Here is an 18,659-nt window from a genome sequence, read left to right as displayed (position 1 = left end):
AGGATAAGGTCTTGGATGAGGGGGGCCTTATTTACCACGGACCTGGCGTTACATAACAACAGCCGGTAGTCCCGGGCCGGAGGGTCTGGATCTCCTGGAGGCCGAGTAGGAGCCTGAGGACCGGAGCACCCACAAGCTTGTAAATAGCGTGTGCGTGCTCCCCTAACCTGATATGGTCCTCTGCTCCCGCCGTATCTGCATGACTGTTTCATAACTTATTCCTGAGTTTATTCGAATTCCTAATCAGATTAGGTTGTTTTGATCTCCTTCAGAATAAGTCCAAATCTTGCCTGTATGAACCTAAATGACCACTATGTGGCAGTGCAGTGCAGCATTAGGTTCTTTATCTCTTTGCTGACATCTCCTGATTCCTTGAAGGTAGTGCATTAACTCCTGAAGAAACCTTTTTATAGATCCCTTAGGTTTTTACCATGGATGATACATTGGTCATCTAAAGATGGATTCTTTCAGAGTTATGTATCTGGAGCTGATTGGGTAAAATCAAATCAATTTTATTACAACCTTAAGGCCAGATATAAACATAACTAAAGACGACAATGACAAACCACTTCCAACAAAATTATGTAGGTGTATCTTAGCGGTCATTGGGAATTGAGGGAGATTTTACTACATGAGGTTAACTCTTTATTATGGGGCTGAATTGTTTATTGCATGTCAAAATGTAAAATCAACAGGGATAGGAATTGTATTTTGAATTGTACTATGCACAGATTTTTAAAAAATATATGAGAATTTCCTACTAAAAAGCTTCTACTGCACGTTATTGAACCAGATGCCAATCAGCTCTGATGGACTTCAGTTCTCAGAATTCTTCTGAGGCATAACTGGGCTGAAATTCAATATATCTGGAAGGTAAATGGGAAAAGACTGCCCTACAACTGGGAAAAGATGGAGAAAGACTGCTCTAAAAGCGGTTATTAAGTCACTTAAGAATCTTTCAAGTTTACCTTGATGCTGATGACTCTATGATGCATCCAAGGGGTTTCCTGGATATTAATAGGGAAATAGTTTGCTTTCTTCCAAGTCTAAGCAATAATGCATTTACAAACATAGTTTTATCAAGACAGGGCAAGGTTGGTCTAATGCTGCCACTCTGCCCAGTCTTAAAATGTAACCCTCCAAATACACCCCACCTCCAGTGGCTTTAACAGATGATCTGAGGCCTTCAAGAATGTCAAGAAACTGAATTGTGGTTCTTACTATTCAGAGATCGCCTGCTTTTTTGCTAACACGATTCATCTGATTTGGCCTACTGCACTATGTGACCCAGCCATTCTAATTTATAATCTAAAGTTAGCATGATGTATGAACACAGCCAGCTGTGCCTTATCCAAAAAGAGTGGTTAAGTAAATCATGGCTTTATCTAATGTTGAATGCTATTGCTGAAAAACAATTTCTGATGTTTATAGGAAGGTGGATTTTCCCCCCACAGCTCCCTATGTCAAGATGGCTTCTTTTCAGCTGAGGCAAGAGAAAAAAAACCTGCATGTTAACCTAGTCACTGTCGCCCAGTTCTTTTTCATTAATACTTGTATTGTCAGTTCATTTGAGATCATCAGGCCTTGCAGCCTCTTTGCTGAGTCCTCGTACATTTTGAATCCCCAAATAAATCTGTTACTGGCTTCAAATGAACTTGCAACTTGCTCAAAGGTAAAGCTGACCATGAGTCCAGGTCAATTCTTGATGACAACATCCTTGATGTCTCTCCGCCGACCCCATAAAACATCGGGAGCTGAGTCTCATCCTGAAATAAGCCCTTTGTTTAACACGAGAGTGCCTGTAATGGGACATCTGAAAGTAAACAGCATTTTCTGCCAAGGTGCAGCAACGTCTGATCAGCTTGCCAAACAGACATTTGACTTGCTTTTGAGTATTGGAAGAGGCTGGGGAATAGCTAAGGCTTTGAGAAGTAAATCTGGAAGGTCCTGTTTCAAAGCTCTGCCTGGTTGTGAACTCTTCCAACAGACTCAGGCTAACATCTTTTCTTTCAATCTTGCTCTCTCATTTCTGCCACCCTTTCTGTAGTAGAGATTTTGCCTATTTCTTGGGATGATGGGGATGATGACTTGGAGCATACCTGAAGGGTGTTGTATATCTTTTCTAAAGCTAGCCTTACTATTAGACAGAAAGGTTCTTTTGGTTTAATACTCTTTAAAGCAGGGGTATTCAACCTTGGCAACTTTAAGACTTGTGGACTTCAACTCCCAGAATTCCCTCGCCCTGCTTTATAAAGGAAGTAATTTGTTCATTCTCATTTATCAGCATGGGGATCTCCTATGGATTTCTAACTCATTCATTCATTCATTCATTCATTCATTCATTCATTCATTCATTCATTCATTCTGCATTCACACAGTTTGTCTACCATCTCAATTTATTTGTCAAATGTATACAGCCACCCTATTTCTGTCAGGGATATTAAACAGTTCAGGCAGTTCTTTCAGATCTATACGTTCTCCACCTCCCCCTTCCGAATTTAAATTACTGTTTTACATGTCCTCGTGGCATGGAATAAACATCAAATTAGCCAGAACACAAAACTGATTTTTAATATGATTCTCTTTTGCTCGAAGGGCTGGTAGTAAATGTAAACACATCAGCAGAAAAGAGAGAGAGGAAATGCTTCATTGCAATTTATGAAAATATTTTATGCCTTGCCGTTGTGTAGTTCCAGAAATGTTTTGCTGCTCAGTTATGTGTTCTTCAGGCAATGCAGTGCAGGGCAAGCAAATAGGGCATCTCTTTGGAGAATGCAACATATAATTTTGCTGAAAAACCAAGGCTTCTGCTGAGATGGAATTGTTTTGCCACGTAAACCGCAGAAAAGAAGGACAGCATCATGATAGGGTACATGTGTGTGTATATAAAGATCAGATGCCTACAAAGAGTTTGTTGAAAGGGGGCAACTTCTAATAATGCCAATTTAGATGTGAGAAGTGTTCCCCATTCAGGCTGCACTCAGCTATGTGGAAGAAACGTACTGAGGATTTTTTTTTTTAAATTGAGAAAACGGTGAATTCCTAATAGGGTTGGACTAGATGACCCTTAATGTATCTTCTAACTTTTTGATTGCATTCACTTATTACCTTGAGATGTAACGTGGTTGATTATTTTTGGATTAATGTTGGCCAGGCGAGTTGTGAATTGTAGACTATTGGTTTATTTATTAAATTTGTTTTGTCGCCTGTCTCACCAAAAGGCCATGAATGGTGGCTTGATAGAGTGAGCCAATCCAATTGATAGTGGTTACCGAATAATGGCTTAAAAGCATGTGGGAAGGCAGTTTATCACTTAATAAGGAAAGACAGTCAACTGAGTAAGAGAAACTAGTTAAATGAAGCCACATGATATAATCCTGTTTCTGAGCCTCTGCAATCATGATCAAATAAGATGTCTTATGAAGTTCATATCACGAAGCTGGAGAAATTGAAGTGAACTGTAGATAAATGAACAAACTATGCTGAAATCTAATAATAATATCTAAGATTGTTATTGAAGGATCTAAAAAAATTGTTACCTTTTAATATAGGTTTTGGCAAATGGTGGCTGTTGGTAAATATTCAGTGAAAAGTGTTTTCATCAGACTGGGAAAAAAAAGTGTCCCCCACCTTAGTAAATAATTTGCCTGAGCAAATAAATTTTAACCCTCAGTTTGTACCGTAACTCTCTCCACTATGATAATCTACTCTGTAAATAGGACAGTTTATCAAAGATGGTCTCTGTCTATCTTTTTTTGAAGATTAAGAGCGTGATTGATTGAAAGCTCGGATTTTTGCTTCTACATATCACGAGCCAACCAGGGGCCAAACAGACATTGAAAAAGGCCTGTTTTCATGGTCCTTTGAGTGATAACACTTTCTCAGAGTGGGGATTCAAAGGGAGCTTGTCCTTACAGACCTTTTTGAATGAACAGAGACCAAGCATCCTCTAGTCCTGAATCATGAAAGGCTTTAAAGGTGACAACTAATACCTTAAATCAGGCCCAAAAGTCAACCTGTAACCAATATAGTCCCCAAACTAGAGGTGCTATCCAGGAAAAATGAAACACGCTCTTTCAGCCCCTGCATTCTGGACCAACTATAGTTACTAAATACTGGCAGTCCTTAATTTATGACCATAATTGGGACTGGAAATTCCATTCCTAAGTAAGGTAGTTGTTTATTTTATTTATTTAATTTCTATGATGCCCATCTCACCCTTCAAAACAACTCTGGGCAGCTTAACAGTGAAAGCTTAAATATAAAAGCAATTAAAAATTGTACGAATGAAATACAGACTAAAACACAGAGGCTCGAGTGGTGCAGTAGTTAAGCGAGTCTTGCCTCATTTTATGACTTCTGCCATGGTTGTTAAATGAACCACCACAATCATTAAGTGAAGCATGCAGTCATTAAACAAATCCAGCTTCCCCTATTGATTTTGCTTGTCGGAAGCTGGCTGGGAAGGTTGCAAGTAGTGATCACGTGACTCTGGGATATTGCAACTGACATAAATCTGTGCCAGTTCCCAAGGCCCCAAATTTTGATTGGTAACTCTAGGGACACTATGACAATCATAAGTCACTTTTTTCAGTGTTGCTGTAACTTCAAACAGTTGTGAAACAAGTGATCGAAAATCGAGGACTATCTATAGTCTTCAAGGACAGCCCCATAAGCAAGTCTTCCATCCAGAGTACAACTATCCAATTACAATCCTTTACTTTCAACCCTTGTGGCCTTGTAAATCAGATTGGTGCCAGTAGCAATTAAATGTTTTGTTAGTGCAGATTTTGTCCCAGATATAGTTCAGGAGGAGCCAGCAACTTCTAAAAATGACATCTCTGAATAGCAAACTGAGCCTGGAGAATGAAACATGCATCTTATCACAAATGCTAAGGACTCGTTTTCATCTTAGATTGTGCACACTTAGTTGGGTTCAGAACAGACCCTTATGAATTGATGGACCCTTCCGTTAGCCACTGTAGACTTAAATCCTGTTGATTGCAATGAGCCTACTTGAAGCATGGTTGCATCTGGACCCAATATAGATCCCTACATATATCATTTTGACCTTTTTCTCTCTTGGCCAAATATAAAGCATTCAGCTCTGCACATTTAAAACATAGGAAATTCAATCCAGGTCAGCATCACAGACCTTCATTCTTCTCCTGAGGTCTCATTAAGTGAAGCACTGCTTCACTTCTCAGCACCAACAACACACCTTAACCTTCCAGCTGTGTACTTTACAGAGGTTACACTTCAAAGCTGGGACCTGTAAACCACCTGGAGGATGGGGAACTGCAACTGCAACTCCCAGCAGTACCAACAGCTACCTGCTCAATGAGGAGAGGCATTGCAAGTTGTATCTATGGAGACTCTCAGCCATCCAGGTCATAGTTGTTCCAAAGGTGTTTTGTTTTTTTTTAAAGGCAACTGGACTTTGTTTTTCATAGAAAAAACAAAGTCCAGTTGCCTTTTTTAAATGAAAGCACCTTTGGGACATTGGGAGTTGTAGTTAAAACTGATGAAGCTTCTTGGATGAGAAGCAAAACATCTTCTTCTTCCTCAAATAATAAACAGTCCAGTTGCCTTTTGGAAAAAAAAAAGCACTTTTGAGACAACTATGACTTGGGTGACTGAGAATCTCCATCGACATTGAGAATTGTAGTTCAGGGACCCTTGCAAGGTCCCAGATTCGACCTCTGGGTCTGTAGTGTAGCCCTAATCACGCCTGGTGTCAAAAGTGGCCAGCTGTTGGTGTCAAAAGTGGCGTGGCACTTCTTTAATCAGAAGAAGGCAGCTGTCTTGCACAGAGAATACAAATCTCTGCTCCCACATCTGGAAGGAGGGCTCAGTGGAAGAGTGGAGCACTGTCGTTCTGCCTTCAAGTGCTTTGGAGAATAGGTCGACCCCCCCCCCACTTCTTTGTGGAAGCCCCTCAGATATCGGAAGACTGCTATCTTCCCATAGCATGGATGATGTTACCTAGTTTGGGTAATGAAACGCCTGCAAGAAAACAAGCAAGCTCGGAGACCACCAAGGACCCCTCACCTCAACCTTGAGCTACAAATATTCTCCTTTACTAGTAAGACCGCTATCAGAATCAGAACAGAGCTGGAAGGGGACCTTGGAGGTCTTCTAGTCCAGGGCTTTTCAACCAGTGGTACGGGTACCACCTGTGGTACATTGACACATGGCAGGTGGTACGCGACTGTTGTGTCCTGTGCCTGCAGAAGCAGGCGCGGGAAGTTGCAAGAGTCCCGGGCATTTGCAAATGCTGCCCGGGACCAGACTGACTGGCGCCGGCCTTGCGCGCATGCGCAAGGTGGGAAAGGACTACCTTGTGACTGGGGGGAATTGCCCGGGGATCGGAGAGTATAAATAGAGGCTTGCGCGCCTCTGGGGTTTGTCGTTGTTCGTAGAATGGAGCAAACAATAAAGACTTGTTGGAGATGCTTCGCCTCAAGCGTCATTATTCCCAGGACTTAACAGCAACCATCCTAGAAAAGCAGCAGGGGAGGGGAATGAGCTGAAGCGGTGGCACTAATCCTCAACAGAAATGCTCACAACAATGAAAACCTCAGACAGGAGGAAGAGCGCGGCCGGGCGGGCAGGCAGGCGTCTTGCTCGGCTGTGGCTTGGGGGGCACTTTTTTCAGTGCCATTGTGACTTCGAACAGTCACTAAGCGAACTGTTGTAAGTCGAGGACTACCTGTACTTTATCACTTTTTTCCTTTTTTGGGGGGGAGTGTCATCAAGTTTGGGACACCTTGCTAGGCGACTGGTGGTCCTCGGATGTTGCCATATCCTAAAAGTGGTACAATGGGTGAAAAGGTTGAAAAGCCCTGTATCTAGTCCAGCCCCCTGCTCAAGCAGGAGACCCTCTACCCTGTCAGACAAGCGGCTGCCCAGTCTTTTCTATCATACCACCCCTAGTCCTTGTGGGTCCGCTCCGAGCCGAAGCGTGGCTCTCGCCTTCCCCCGTTAAGTCCGCCGCTGGCTGGCTGGCTGGCTGGCTGGCTGGCTCGCTCGCTCCCGCCTTTCATCGCCGCCGCTCGGAGGAGGCAGCGATGGGAGTGCGCGCGCACAGCCTCGGCGCCCTCTCGCAATCCCGCTTACGTTGGCGCGCGAAGGGTCCGGACGGTCATGGCATCGGCGGCCCCTCGCGGCGCGGCCCGGACGGGAGCCCCGAAACGGGTGCGTGCGTGCGTGCGTGCGCGTCGGGGAGGGGAGGGGGGGGCCGTCGGCGGCGTCGTCGGAGGGGGGGGGAGGCGGGCGATGCCTGCGGCTTCGGGCCCTGGCGCGCTGCGATTTGTGAAGCGGGGCGTGATGAACCCTCCCCCTGGACAAATCAGAGGGAGGCGGTCAGCCTCCCCCAGGTGGCTTCAGTGGTCTAGCTGATAGCCTGTGCAAACAGAGCGCCGCGCTCGGTTTCCTGCCCGAGGAAGCTCCCCGGCCAGGCAGCTGGAGGAGGAGGAGGATGGCCAAGTCGACCGGGTTGCGGCTCTATCAGGTAGGAGCCGCTGGGTTTTGGGTGGCCCGGGATGGCCAAAGCGCCGCTGCCCCAAGAAGAGGGGATCGGGAGCCCCCCATCCCACCCTTCCCAACGCCCCCCACCCCCGATGCGAGGCAAGAAGCGGGGTTTGGACCCTGGAACTCCAGGCTGGGGGCGGATGAAATCTGTCCCCGCTTAGTGTGACTTTTACTCTTTCTGCAAGGAGACGGGATGACCCGTCGGAACAACTGTTTTCTGCTGCAAAAATCCTAGAAATGTCCTTAACAAAAAAAGAAAAGGAGAAAAAAAAAAGGAGAAGACCTGGAAGCTTGCTTCGTTTTTATTAACTTCTCTTTCTTTCTCTCTCTCTCTCTGGCTTTCTCTCTCTCTTTTTTTCTCCCACAGGTAACCTTGCTCGGTTTGGTTTTGGGCATGAACGTCTGTGCTGGATTTACAGCTCATCGTTTCAGAAGATCTGGTGAATTTGGGGAGGAGGGTCCGGACTCAGGTATAACGTGTGGATTCAAGGGTCCGTTTCTGCAGCCCTTCGGGAGGGGGGAGGCTGGGGGGGGGGGGAAACAGTGGGTCCTAAAATGTAGCTTTTTGTCTTTTTCTTTCCGACGCCCCCCCCCCCCAATATGTCAAAGGTTGTGTGAAAAAGCTTGCGTTGGTTGACCTTCAGAACATGCTTATAGGTAACCTATTTACTTCTCTCTGTGGAAGAGAGATTGAGACAGACATATTCCACTTAAGTGCTGAGGCTGATGTGAGGTGCCTGTGTTTGTTTGTGTGCACAACATGATTCTTGGGATCTAAAAAAAAATAAATCTAATGGATCATATTTGGGTGGAGGCAGTTCCCCGCCCCCCATCCCTGAACTAATGTGAGCAATTCTTGTTCTGTTGGATTAGTTTGTTTCCAGGTAGAGGTTTCTTATTATCTGCTTGATAGTCCCGTTCTGCAAAGTAGAAATGAGGAAGTATGAAAAGAGAGGGGGGGGGGGAGTTAGGAGGACGGAGAAAAGCAGGTGTTTCGTTTTGGAAGTTCTGGGCAGCAGATGTTCTCCTTTAAAGTTGGGTTCCCTTAATTTCAGGGGGAATGCAGGCTAGCCGAGACTGCTGCACTCCCTCACACATCTGTCAAAATGCGTATTCAACATCTCCGATCTGTTTAAAAAACAGAGGAAGGGAAGGGTTACAGTATTTTTATACAACTTCTAATTTGACTATGGAGTGACCTTCCATTCTTTCTGATGGACAGTGTGTTCCTTGAAACAGCTTTTAAAATCGTGATGGAGTTATTGTTTACTCCTTATAAATAAATAAATACATTTATCATGTATATATTTACCATTTATCACTGGTGATTGTACACGAGAAGCAAATGTACATCCGTTCACAAAAGCCCGAATTACATAAATTGGCACCAAGCAGCGCAATAGTGATGCTAGTCTTGAAAATATATACAGATGTAACTTGGGCACGCCAAAGTCTCAGTTCATCTGTCAGCCTCCTTCCAATACAGTAATGCTCTGGAACTTTCCATTTCTTCCCTTTTATTTGGCCCTAATTTTGAAAGATATTTCTGTGAGCTTGGCTAAAACGCTCTTGGCAACTTGTCTCCTTGGTCTAAGAAAGAATCTTGTGGCACATTTCTGTTTGTACCGATCAGCGGTTTTCAGATGTATTGGTATTCCTGACTCATACGGTAGTTTTTGCTCTGATATAAAAGGAAGAGAAGAAGTTGGCTTTAATACAATCTTCTCCAAGTCGGAGCCCTCCAGATGTGTTGGCTTCCAGCTCTGTTTTTTTTCTTCTTTTTTCCCAAGACAGCATGGCTAACGCTGCACTAGCTGGTGGGGGAGTGATCGCCCAAGGCTTCAAAAGAGGCACCAAATGGGGGAAATTGAATTAAAATCTTAGAAACAACACATTCATCTACAGAACTGGTAACAGAACAGAATAACAGAGTTGGAAGGGACCTTGGAGGTGTTCTAGTCCAGCCCGCTTGCTGAAGCAGGAGACCCTATACCATTTCAGACAGTGGGTATTCCTAAAAATCAGAGCATCAAAATCTTTTTGGGGAAATGTAAAAGCCAATCCTGGCTCCTTTTGGGATGACAACTGAAGGAGCTGTTGGTAATGCAGTAAAAACAGCTTGATCGGCTAAATATCCTTAAGAATAGATGTGAGGGACCTGCAAAATTTGCTCTGCTTATGCCATAGTATCCCCTTTGTTTACAGTGAACAAAGCCTGTTTGCAATGGAGAAGTAAACTGTAGCCAACTTGCTGGTTCTATTATGATGATATCTCTCTCTCTCTCTCTCTCTCTCTCTCCCTCCCTCCCTCCCTCCCTCCCTCCCTCCCTCCCTCCCTCCCTCTCTCTCTGCATGCACTATCCTTGCCAAAGTTGTTTCTAATGTATCAAAGTAATGGAAACAGGATGTACAGAATGTGAGATCAGAAAGCCTTGCGTTCGGTATCACAAATGGGAGAGCTGGACAATTGTCTACGAAAAGAAGGGAGTGTTGTTACAGTATGCTGGATAAGTTAGGTTTAACTAGTAACAAATGCCAGATCAAAGGATCTGTCTTAGGCTTTGATAAGCACACATGATTCCTATTATTAGCAATGGTGGCTGCAGATGGAGCAGTCTCTCAGAGAAGGCAGCCTGGATGTTTGAGACAGGGGCCTTTTTACATCCCTGTAGAGTTTGGCTTGTATGCGAAAGATGAAACGCAACGAAAACTTGTGCAAGATGACAGACTGGGTCGACGAAAGATTCATTGCACCTTTTACAAAAGAGGTAGACAACGACCTCTAGCGAACGTTATAGGAACGTCCACGACCACCGTCATAAACGTTTAAGGTTTGTATACCGACCTAAATAATTTAGTCGGGTCGATGGTACTTCCTTAACATTGACTGAAGGAAGTCTCTTCCACGCTGACTTCTGAATTAAAACTCTCTTTCGGGAGATGCTGCTTTTAGATAAGTGATGGCTGCATTGGATCACGATGTTTAGGATCCAGAGTGGCCCACCTCTTAGCTCAGTGTAAACCATGTGGTTTAAAGCTTGCACAGAATACACCTAAGTTAGCCCTCTTTTGGTTTTAATTTGCTTATCTAGCATTTATCTGATTGAGTAATAGCAATAGCACTTAGACTTATATACCGCTTCACAATGCTTTACAGCCCTGTCTAAGCGGTTTACAGAATCAGCATGTTGCCCCCAACAATCTGGATCCTCATTTTACCGTCCTCGGAAGGATGGACGGCTGAGCTGAGTCAACCTTGAGCTGGTCAGGATCGAACTGCTGGCAGTCGGCAGAATTAGCCTGCAATACTGCATTCTAACCACTGCGCCACCACAACTGAGGGGTCCTTGGTGCTCTCTGAGCTTGGTGGTTTTAACAGAACAGAGTAACAGAGTTGGAAGGGGCCTTGGAGGTCTTCTAGTCCAGCCACCTGCTCAGACAGGAAATCCTATACCATTTCAAACAAATGATTGTCCAATCTCTTCTTGCAGATGTTTCATTACCCAAGCTAGGTAATATCATCAGCACTAGTGAGAGAGCACCAAGACCTCTCATTTCAACCCTGAGCTATAAATACTGTCCTTTATTGATTTATCTGACTTCTTTTGACCTGTTCATGAAATGAATAGCTTCCATTGTGATTTCTTTGAAACCTAACCGTAAGGCTTACATTAACAGAGTAGCTTCTCTTACACTTGGGAAAGAAAACCTTTAGCCTACATGGAGATACTCTGCTCACTGCAACATTGCATTGTCATTACTGACACTGGACCTTTGCTTTGCAATGTCATGTATTGTGTCCTTGATGCGTTTTTGTAGAACACGAGTTGGAAACTGCTGATCTATATTTCTGAAAAGCCACAGCCCAGTTTTGTCCTTGATTTCCCTCTGTCCTTTTACAGGGCATCACTACTCAGCAGTATTCCTATTATAAATGTTTGTGTAGCATTACAGAAGTTGCTTCCTATTCAAGCAAAGCAAATAGGTAACACACAATCATCTTAGGTGGCTGATTTGAGAACAAGTCTCAGTTCAAATCAAATCTTTATTACGGTCATAGACTAGCACAGGAGAATAAATCTGTTTTTATACAAGATTATTGTATTCTACTGGTTTATATATTCTTAAGCAGGATTCTTTCTCGATTTTTTTAAAAATTGGGACTGAATCCAGAACCTTCCACATATTTGTGGCCTGTCATTAACTGGGGCCCCTCTTGCCATCTGCCATTAAAAGGTGTTTTTTTAAAAAATAAATAAATAAATCACTTCTATTACCATAGATGAAATTAGAAGGAATAACAGAATAAGCACAATTGGAAATTTCTGCTTTTTGATAGAATTTCCATTTAGGCTGTGTTCTGAAAGATTGACAGGCCACAACGTGAATGTCTGGACTTATGGTCTAGAGAGCTGGAGCAGCTAAGAACATTTCTATTGTAAATGAATTAATTAAAAAGAATATCCTGTTTTTAATGGAAATGCTGTTGCCTGCTCTAGCTTGTCTGCAATATGAAAACAAGTTTTGGTCATCCAGTTTTGGTCACCATAATGTAAAAAAGATGTTGAGACTACAGAGAAGAGCAACAAAGATGATTAGGGGACTGGAGACTAAAACATATAAGGAACGGTTGCTGGAATTGGGTATGTCTAGTCTAATGAAGAGAAGGACAAGGGGTGACATGATAGCAGTGTTCCAATATCTCAGGGGCTGCCCCAAAGAAGAGGCAGTCAAGCTATTCTCCAAAGTGCCTGAAGGCAGGACAAGAAGCAACGGATAGAAATTAAACAAAGAGAGAAGCAACCTAGAACTAAGGAGAAACTTCCAGACAGTTAGAACAATTAAACAGTGGAACAACCTGCCTCCAGAAGCGGTGAATGCTCCAACACTGGAAGTTTTTAAGAAGAGACTAGCTAACCATTTGTCTGAAATGGTATAGGGTTTCCTGCCTGAGCAGGGGGTTGGACTAGATGACCTCAAAGGTCCCTTCCAATTATTATTTATTATTTATTATTTATTATTTATTATTTATTATTTATTATTTATTATTTATTATTTATTATTTATTATTTATTATTTATTATTTATTATTTATTATTTATTATTTATTATTTATTATTTATTATTTATTATTTCCATATCAAGAACAGCAGTTATTGTTTGAATCTTACATAGTAAACAAAATTTCTATGCTTTTCCTCAAGGTCACAGCTCTACTCCACTCCCGTGTTATACCAGCAGCAAAGAGATGCTTTGATTTTAGAGTTCATGGATCCGTGCAGGACAGACTGACCATCTCAATATCTTGAGAAGTACCAATAGAATGACAATCATTAGCTTGAAAGGCAACCCCCTAACTTATAATCTTGTCATAGGTTGTTCTAGTGCATCTCTTTTATTTAATTTTTGTAAAATTAAACAGGTGATAAAAACGTGGCCTCTGCTGAACCATGCTCAGTTGTAATGCGTGGTTAGTGACCCCAGCGTTTGGAGACCATATAAACATTGTTTGCATAAATAATAATAATAATAATAAAGTTGGAAGGGACCTTGGAGGTCATCGAGTCCAACCCCCTGCTCAGGCAGGAAACCCTATACCATTTCGGACAAATGACTGTCCAGTCTCTTCTTAAAAACTTCCAATGTTGGCGCATTCACCGCTTCTGGAGGCAGGTTGTTCCACTGGTTAATTGTTCTAACTGTCAGGAAGTTTCTCCTTAGTTCTAGGTTGCTTCTCTCCTTGATTAGTTTCCTTTGGAGAAGCAATCTCCAAAGGAAACAAATAGAAAATTGCATTCTTTCCATCATACAGTAATTTTTCCTGTCATATGGTAAATTTACCCCACAGCAATTGGGAACAAAAGGATGCAGCTATTTTTTTCATGAAGTTGGTTTTTCAACCTGAACTTGAACAAAAGCATGAAATTCCATACAAGGTCAGAGTAAGCAGAATTCTGTGTCTTAGGTTAAAAAAAAATGGAAAGCTGTTCTTTAAACAACTTCTTCCTTTTCCTTTTCCCTTGCCCTTTTGTTTTCCCCTTTCCCTTTCCCCCCTTCCTTTCCTTNTACTTTGCGTTGCTTTTGAACACGTTCTACTGTCTGACCCAGCTGCTTTCTAAGTAACGTGGAAAATGTTTTCTCCATCTGTTGCTGGAGATCGCTTGCAATATCCTTGCAGGTGCTGGTGGCAGTATTTGCAAATTCCAAACATATGGCTGGATTTATTAAATCAGCCCAGCTACCATGAAGGAATTGTAACTGACTTAGAAGTCTCTTCCACGCTGACTTCTGAATTAAAACTCTCTTTCGGGAGATGCTGCTTTTAGATAAGCGATGGCTGCATTGGATCACGATGTTTAGGATCCAGAGTGGCCCACCTCTTAGCTCAGTGTAAACCATGTGGTTTAAAGCTTGCACAGAATACACCTAAGTTAGCCCTCTTCTGGTTTTAATTTGCTTATCTAGCATTTACCTGATTGAGTAATAGCAATAGCACTTAGACTTATATATACCGCTTCACAATGCTTTACAGCCCTCTCTAAGCGGTTTACAGAATCAGCATGTTGCCCCCAACAATCTGGATCTTCATTTTACCGTCCTCGGAAGGATGGAAGGCTGAGCTGAGTCAACCTTGAGCTGGTCAGAATCGAACTACTGGCAGTCGGCAGAATTAGCCTGCAATACTGCATTCTAACCACTGTGCCACCACAACTGAGGGGTCCTTGGTGCTCTCTGAGCTTGGTGGTTTTAACAGAACAGAGTAACAGAGTTGAAAGGGGCCTTGGAGGTCTTCTAGTCCAGCCACCTGCTCAGACAGGAAATCCTATACCATTTCAAACAAATGATTGTCCAATCTCTTCTTGCAGATGTTTCATTACCCAAGCTAGGTAATATCATCAGCACTAGTGAGAGAGCACCAAGACCTCTCATTTCAACCCTGAGCTATAAATACTGTCCTTTATTGATTTATCTGACTTCTTTTGACCTGTTCATGAAATGAATAGCTTCCATTGTGATTTCTTTGAAACCTAACCGTAAAGCTTACATTAACAGAGTAGCTTCTCTTACACTTGGGAAAGAAAACCTTTAGCCTACATGGAGATACTCTGCTCACTGCAACATTGCATTGTCATTACTGACACTGGACCTTTGCTTTGCAATGTCATGTATTGTGTCCTTGATGCGTTTTTGTAGAACACGAGTTGGAAACTGCTGATCTATATTTCTGAAAAGCCACAGCCCAGTTTTGTCCTTGATTTCCCTCTGTCCTTTTACAGGGCATCACTACTCAGCAGTATTCCTATTATAAATGTTTGTGTAGCATTACAGAAGTTGCTTCCTATTCAAGCAAAACAAATGGGTAACACAATCATCTTAGGTGGCTGATTTGAGAACAAGTCTCAGTTCAAATCAAATCTTTATTACGGTCATAGACTAGCACAGGAGAATAAATCTGTTTTTATACAAGATTATTGTATTCTACTGGTTTATATATTCTTAAGCAGGATTCTTTCTCGATTTTGTTTTTAAATTGGGACTGAATCCAGAACCTTCCACATATTTGTGGCCTGTCATTAACTGGGGCCTCTCTTGCCATCTGCCATTAAAAGGTGTTTTTTAATAAATAAATAAATCACTTCTATTACCATAGATGAAATTAGAAGGAATAACAGAATAAGTACAATTGGAAATTTCTGCTTTTTGATAGAATTTCCATTTAGGCTATGTTCTGAAAGATTGACAGGCCACAACGTGAATGTCTGGACTTATGGTCTAGAGAGCTGGAGCAGCTAAGAACATTTCTATTGTAAATGAATTAATTAAAAAGAATATCCTGTTTTTAATGGAAATGCTGTTGCCTGCTCTAGCTTGTCTGCAATATGAAAACAAGTTTTGGTCATCCAGTTTTGGTCACCACAATGTAAAAAAGATATTGAGACTCTAGAAAGAGTACAGAGAAGAGCAACAAAGATGATTAGGGGACTGGAGGCTAAAACATATAAGGACCGGTTGCTGGAATTGGGTATGTCTAGTCTAATGAAGAGAAGGACAAGGGGTGACATGATAGCAGTCTTCCAATATCTCAGGGGCTGCCCCAAAGAAGAGGCAGTCAAGCTATTCTCCAAAGTGCCTGAAGGCAGGACAAGAAGCAATGGATAGAAACTAAACAGAGAGAGAAGCAACCTAGAACTAAGGAGAAACTTCCTGACAGTTAGAACAATTAATCAGTGGAACAACCTGCCTCCAGAAGCAGTGAATGCTCCAACACTGGAAGTTTTTAAGAAGAGACTAGACAACCATTTATCTGAAATGGTATAGGGTTTCCTGCCTGAGCAGGGGGTTGGATTAGATGACCTCAAAGGTCCCTTCCTATTATTATTATTATTATTATTATTATTATTATTATTATTATTATTATTATTATTATTATTATTATTATTATTATTATTATTATTATTATTATTATTTCTATATCAAGAACAGCAGTTATTGTCTGAATCTTACATAGTAAACAAAATTTCTATGCTTTTCCTCAAGGTCATAGCTCTACTCCACTCCCGTGTTATACCAGCAGCAAAGAGATGCTTTGATTTTAGAGTTCATGGATCCGTGCAGGACAGACTGACCATCTCAATATCTTGAGAAGTACCAATAGAATGACAATCATTAGCTTGAAAGGCAACCCCCTAAGTTATAATCTTGTCATAGGTTGTCCTAGTGCATCTCTTTTATTTAATTTTTGTAAAATTAAACAGATGATAAAAACGTGATCTCTGCTGAACCATGCTCAGTTTTAATGCGTGGTTAGTGACCCCAGCATTTGGAGACCATATAAACATTGTTTGCATAAATCTTAGAAGCAATCTCCAAAGGAAACAAATAGAAAATTGCATTCTTTCCATCATACAGTAATTTTTCCTGTCATATGGTAAATTTACCCTACAGCAACTGGGAACAAAAGGATGCAGCTATTTTTTTTCATGAAGTTGGTTTTTCAACCTGAACTTGGGACAAAAGCATGAAATTCCATACAAGGTCAGAGTAAGCAGAATACTGGGTTTTATGTTAAAAAAAAATGGAGAACTGTTCTTTAAACAACTTTTTCCTTTTTCCTTGCCCTTTTCTTTTCCCCTTTCCCTTTTTCCCTTTTCTTTCCTCTCCCCTCCCCCTCTCCCCTCCCCCTTCTCCTCCCTCTCCCCTCTCTTTTATACACAGTATTGCTTACATGCATTTTATTTTCAAACAATTCCATATGGACTTGTCCAAGCTGCTTGTGCCCCAACAATTGTAATAATGCCCACAACTTTAATTGCAGGCTAGAATAGTTCCAAGCAGAAAAACCTCAATTGTGTACATTTCGTATATGAGCTAAGCTAAATAAAACAGGTAAACGAAACTATGAGAGAAGGCACGAGAAAAAGCGTTGGAATCTTATAAAATGTTATCCTGCACTTTGATAAATCAGTATAGGAGAAACTCAAAAGTCAATGAGAATTAAAGGAATTCAATGGCTTCTAGTTTTTAGAATTATTTTTAAATGTGTTTTTAGACTTTAATGAGGTGTCAAGCCTAACATGTTCTCCCAAGCCCTGTATTGCTTCCTTTGATTAAACTAATAGTTCTAGAATTGATAAATAGTCTTTTGAAAACAGATTAGCTCTTCAAAAAACAAGTTTACAAACTGTGTCTTTATACTTATTAAACATAATCCTTCTGTCCTCATGATCCTCTTAGATTAAGCCAGAACACATGGAAAAAATGAAACAATAAGCCGTATCATCATAATATCTTTATTACAAGCAATCAAATATACTTCACTGTTTATTCCATTCCTGGGAAAGATTTCAAGTTTCACACTTCGGCTTCAGATGTTTGCTCTGATGTCAGAATAATGAGCATTTTATACTAAAGAAATAAAAAAGGCTATCACAACTATTTAATATTAAAAATAGCCTATGGTGAAGGCCAACAGAGGAGAGAAGAAGTCATTAATATTTTGCAGAACAATTAAGGAAGACGCCCAAGATAAAACAAAGTTTTTAAATTGTGACACTATTCAATCTCTCTCAGAGGGAGAAAAGATTTACTAGATTAGGCAGAGATATGGGTGTCCTTTTTCAAAAAGACTGTGTTTTGTTCTTTAAGTGATTGTTTTTTTGGATAGCATCCAATTTAATTTCTTTGCTGAATCCTTGGGAACAAAATGAGAAGGACTCTTAGAAGCTGATCCTTACCTGTAAAGAAAAATCATATCTCTTAAAAAATGGCATCCAGTTCTCAATTTTCCAGGGAAATGGTACACCTACCATAAGTACATCCTTGGGAAAGAGTCTTCAGTCTAATTGCAGTAGGGTCAACCTATTTTCCAAAGCACCAGAAGGGAAGACAATGGATGCAAACTAATCAAGGAGAGAAGCAACCTAGAAATACGGAGAAATTTCCTAACAGTATAGCTTGCTTACAGAAGTTGTAGGTGCTCCATCACTGGCTGCAGGTATAGGGTCTCCTGCTTGAGCAGGGGGTTGGATTAGAAGACCTCCAAGGTCTCTTCCAACTCTGTTATTCTATTATTTTACCAAAGAACAGAATGACAACTGGGAGACAGGCATGCCTCTTCATGCAAACAAAGATTTCCCCTTAGATTCTACTGAAGACCTACATTCTAGGATCATCTTTAATAACTCAGTTAGCTTGATGTGAGTCTTTCCTCTAAGGCACCTACTTTCTGTAACATTCTGTCCTGTTTTTTCTCCTCTTTAGGCCAAATAATGTTCAGCTCAGTTCTCTGACAGTCTACTTATTTTATACCCAAGGTCCGCAGTCTTTAATTTGGATAACTTTGGTTAAAATGTGGGTTTTTCATGCAATATGTGGAATGTTCTTTTGGCACAGAATATATGCAGCTTTGATTTATTGCAGGTTAATCCAGGATAAGAAAAGTGATTGGAGAGATATACCTACTCTTTATTTGATTATTTTTTTCCCTTGCATCTATCTCTTAGCTCTCTTTACTGTAAACCTCTTTTATTTTTCTTGGATGAAGCAGTTGAGCGGTTAACCTCCTTTGAATAACGTTTGATCAACCAATAATGACTTAACTTATGCTGTGGTATTTCTCTCTCTCT

General features: G+C 41.4%; 1 protein-coding gene across 1 annotated transcript in view; it reads left to right on the top strand.

Annotated features, from left to right (window-relative positions):
• Nucleotides 1–7,401: 7,401 nt before the first annotated feature.
• LOC107298912 (ectonucleotide pyrophosphatase/phosphodiesterase family member 2-like) overlaps nucleotides 7,402–18,659 on the top strand; it is a gene marked incomplete at its 3' end in the record, with an annotated part of 11,903 nt that continues 645 nt past the window's right edge. Inside the window, exons 1-2 of the mRNA XM_015828270.1 lie at nucleotides 7,402–7,513; nucleotides 7,901–8,003. Of these exons, the coding sequence (XP_015683756.1) occupies nucleotides 7,481–7,513; nucleotides 7,901–8,003 (136 nt within the window). The remainder of the gene's footprint in view (nucleotides 7,514–7,900; nucleotides 8,004–18,659) is intronic.

The sequence above is a fragment of the Protobothrops mucrosquamatus genome, unplaced genomic scaffold (genome assembly GCF_001527695.2).
Source record: "Protobothrops mucrosquamatus isolate PMUCROS unplaced genomic scaffold, P.Mucros_1.0 scaffold4361, whole genome shotgun sequence".
Lineage (NCBI taxonomy): Eukaryota > Metazoa > Chordata > Lepidosauria > Squamata > Viperidae > Protobothrops > Protobothrops mucrosquamatus.
The sequence above is the reverse complement of the archived record's forward strand: the minus strand, read 5'-3'. Positions and strand labels throughout refer to the sequence as shown.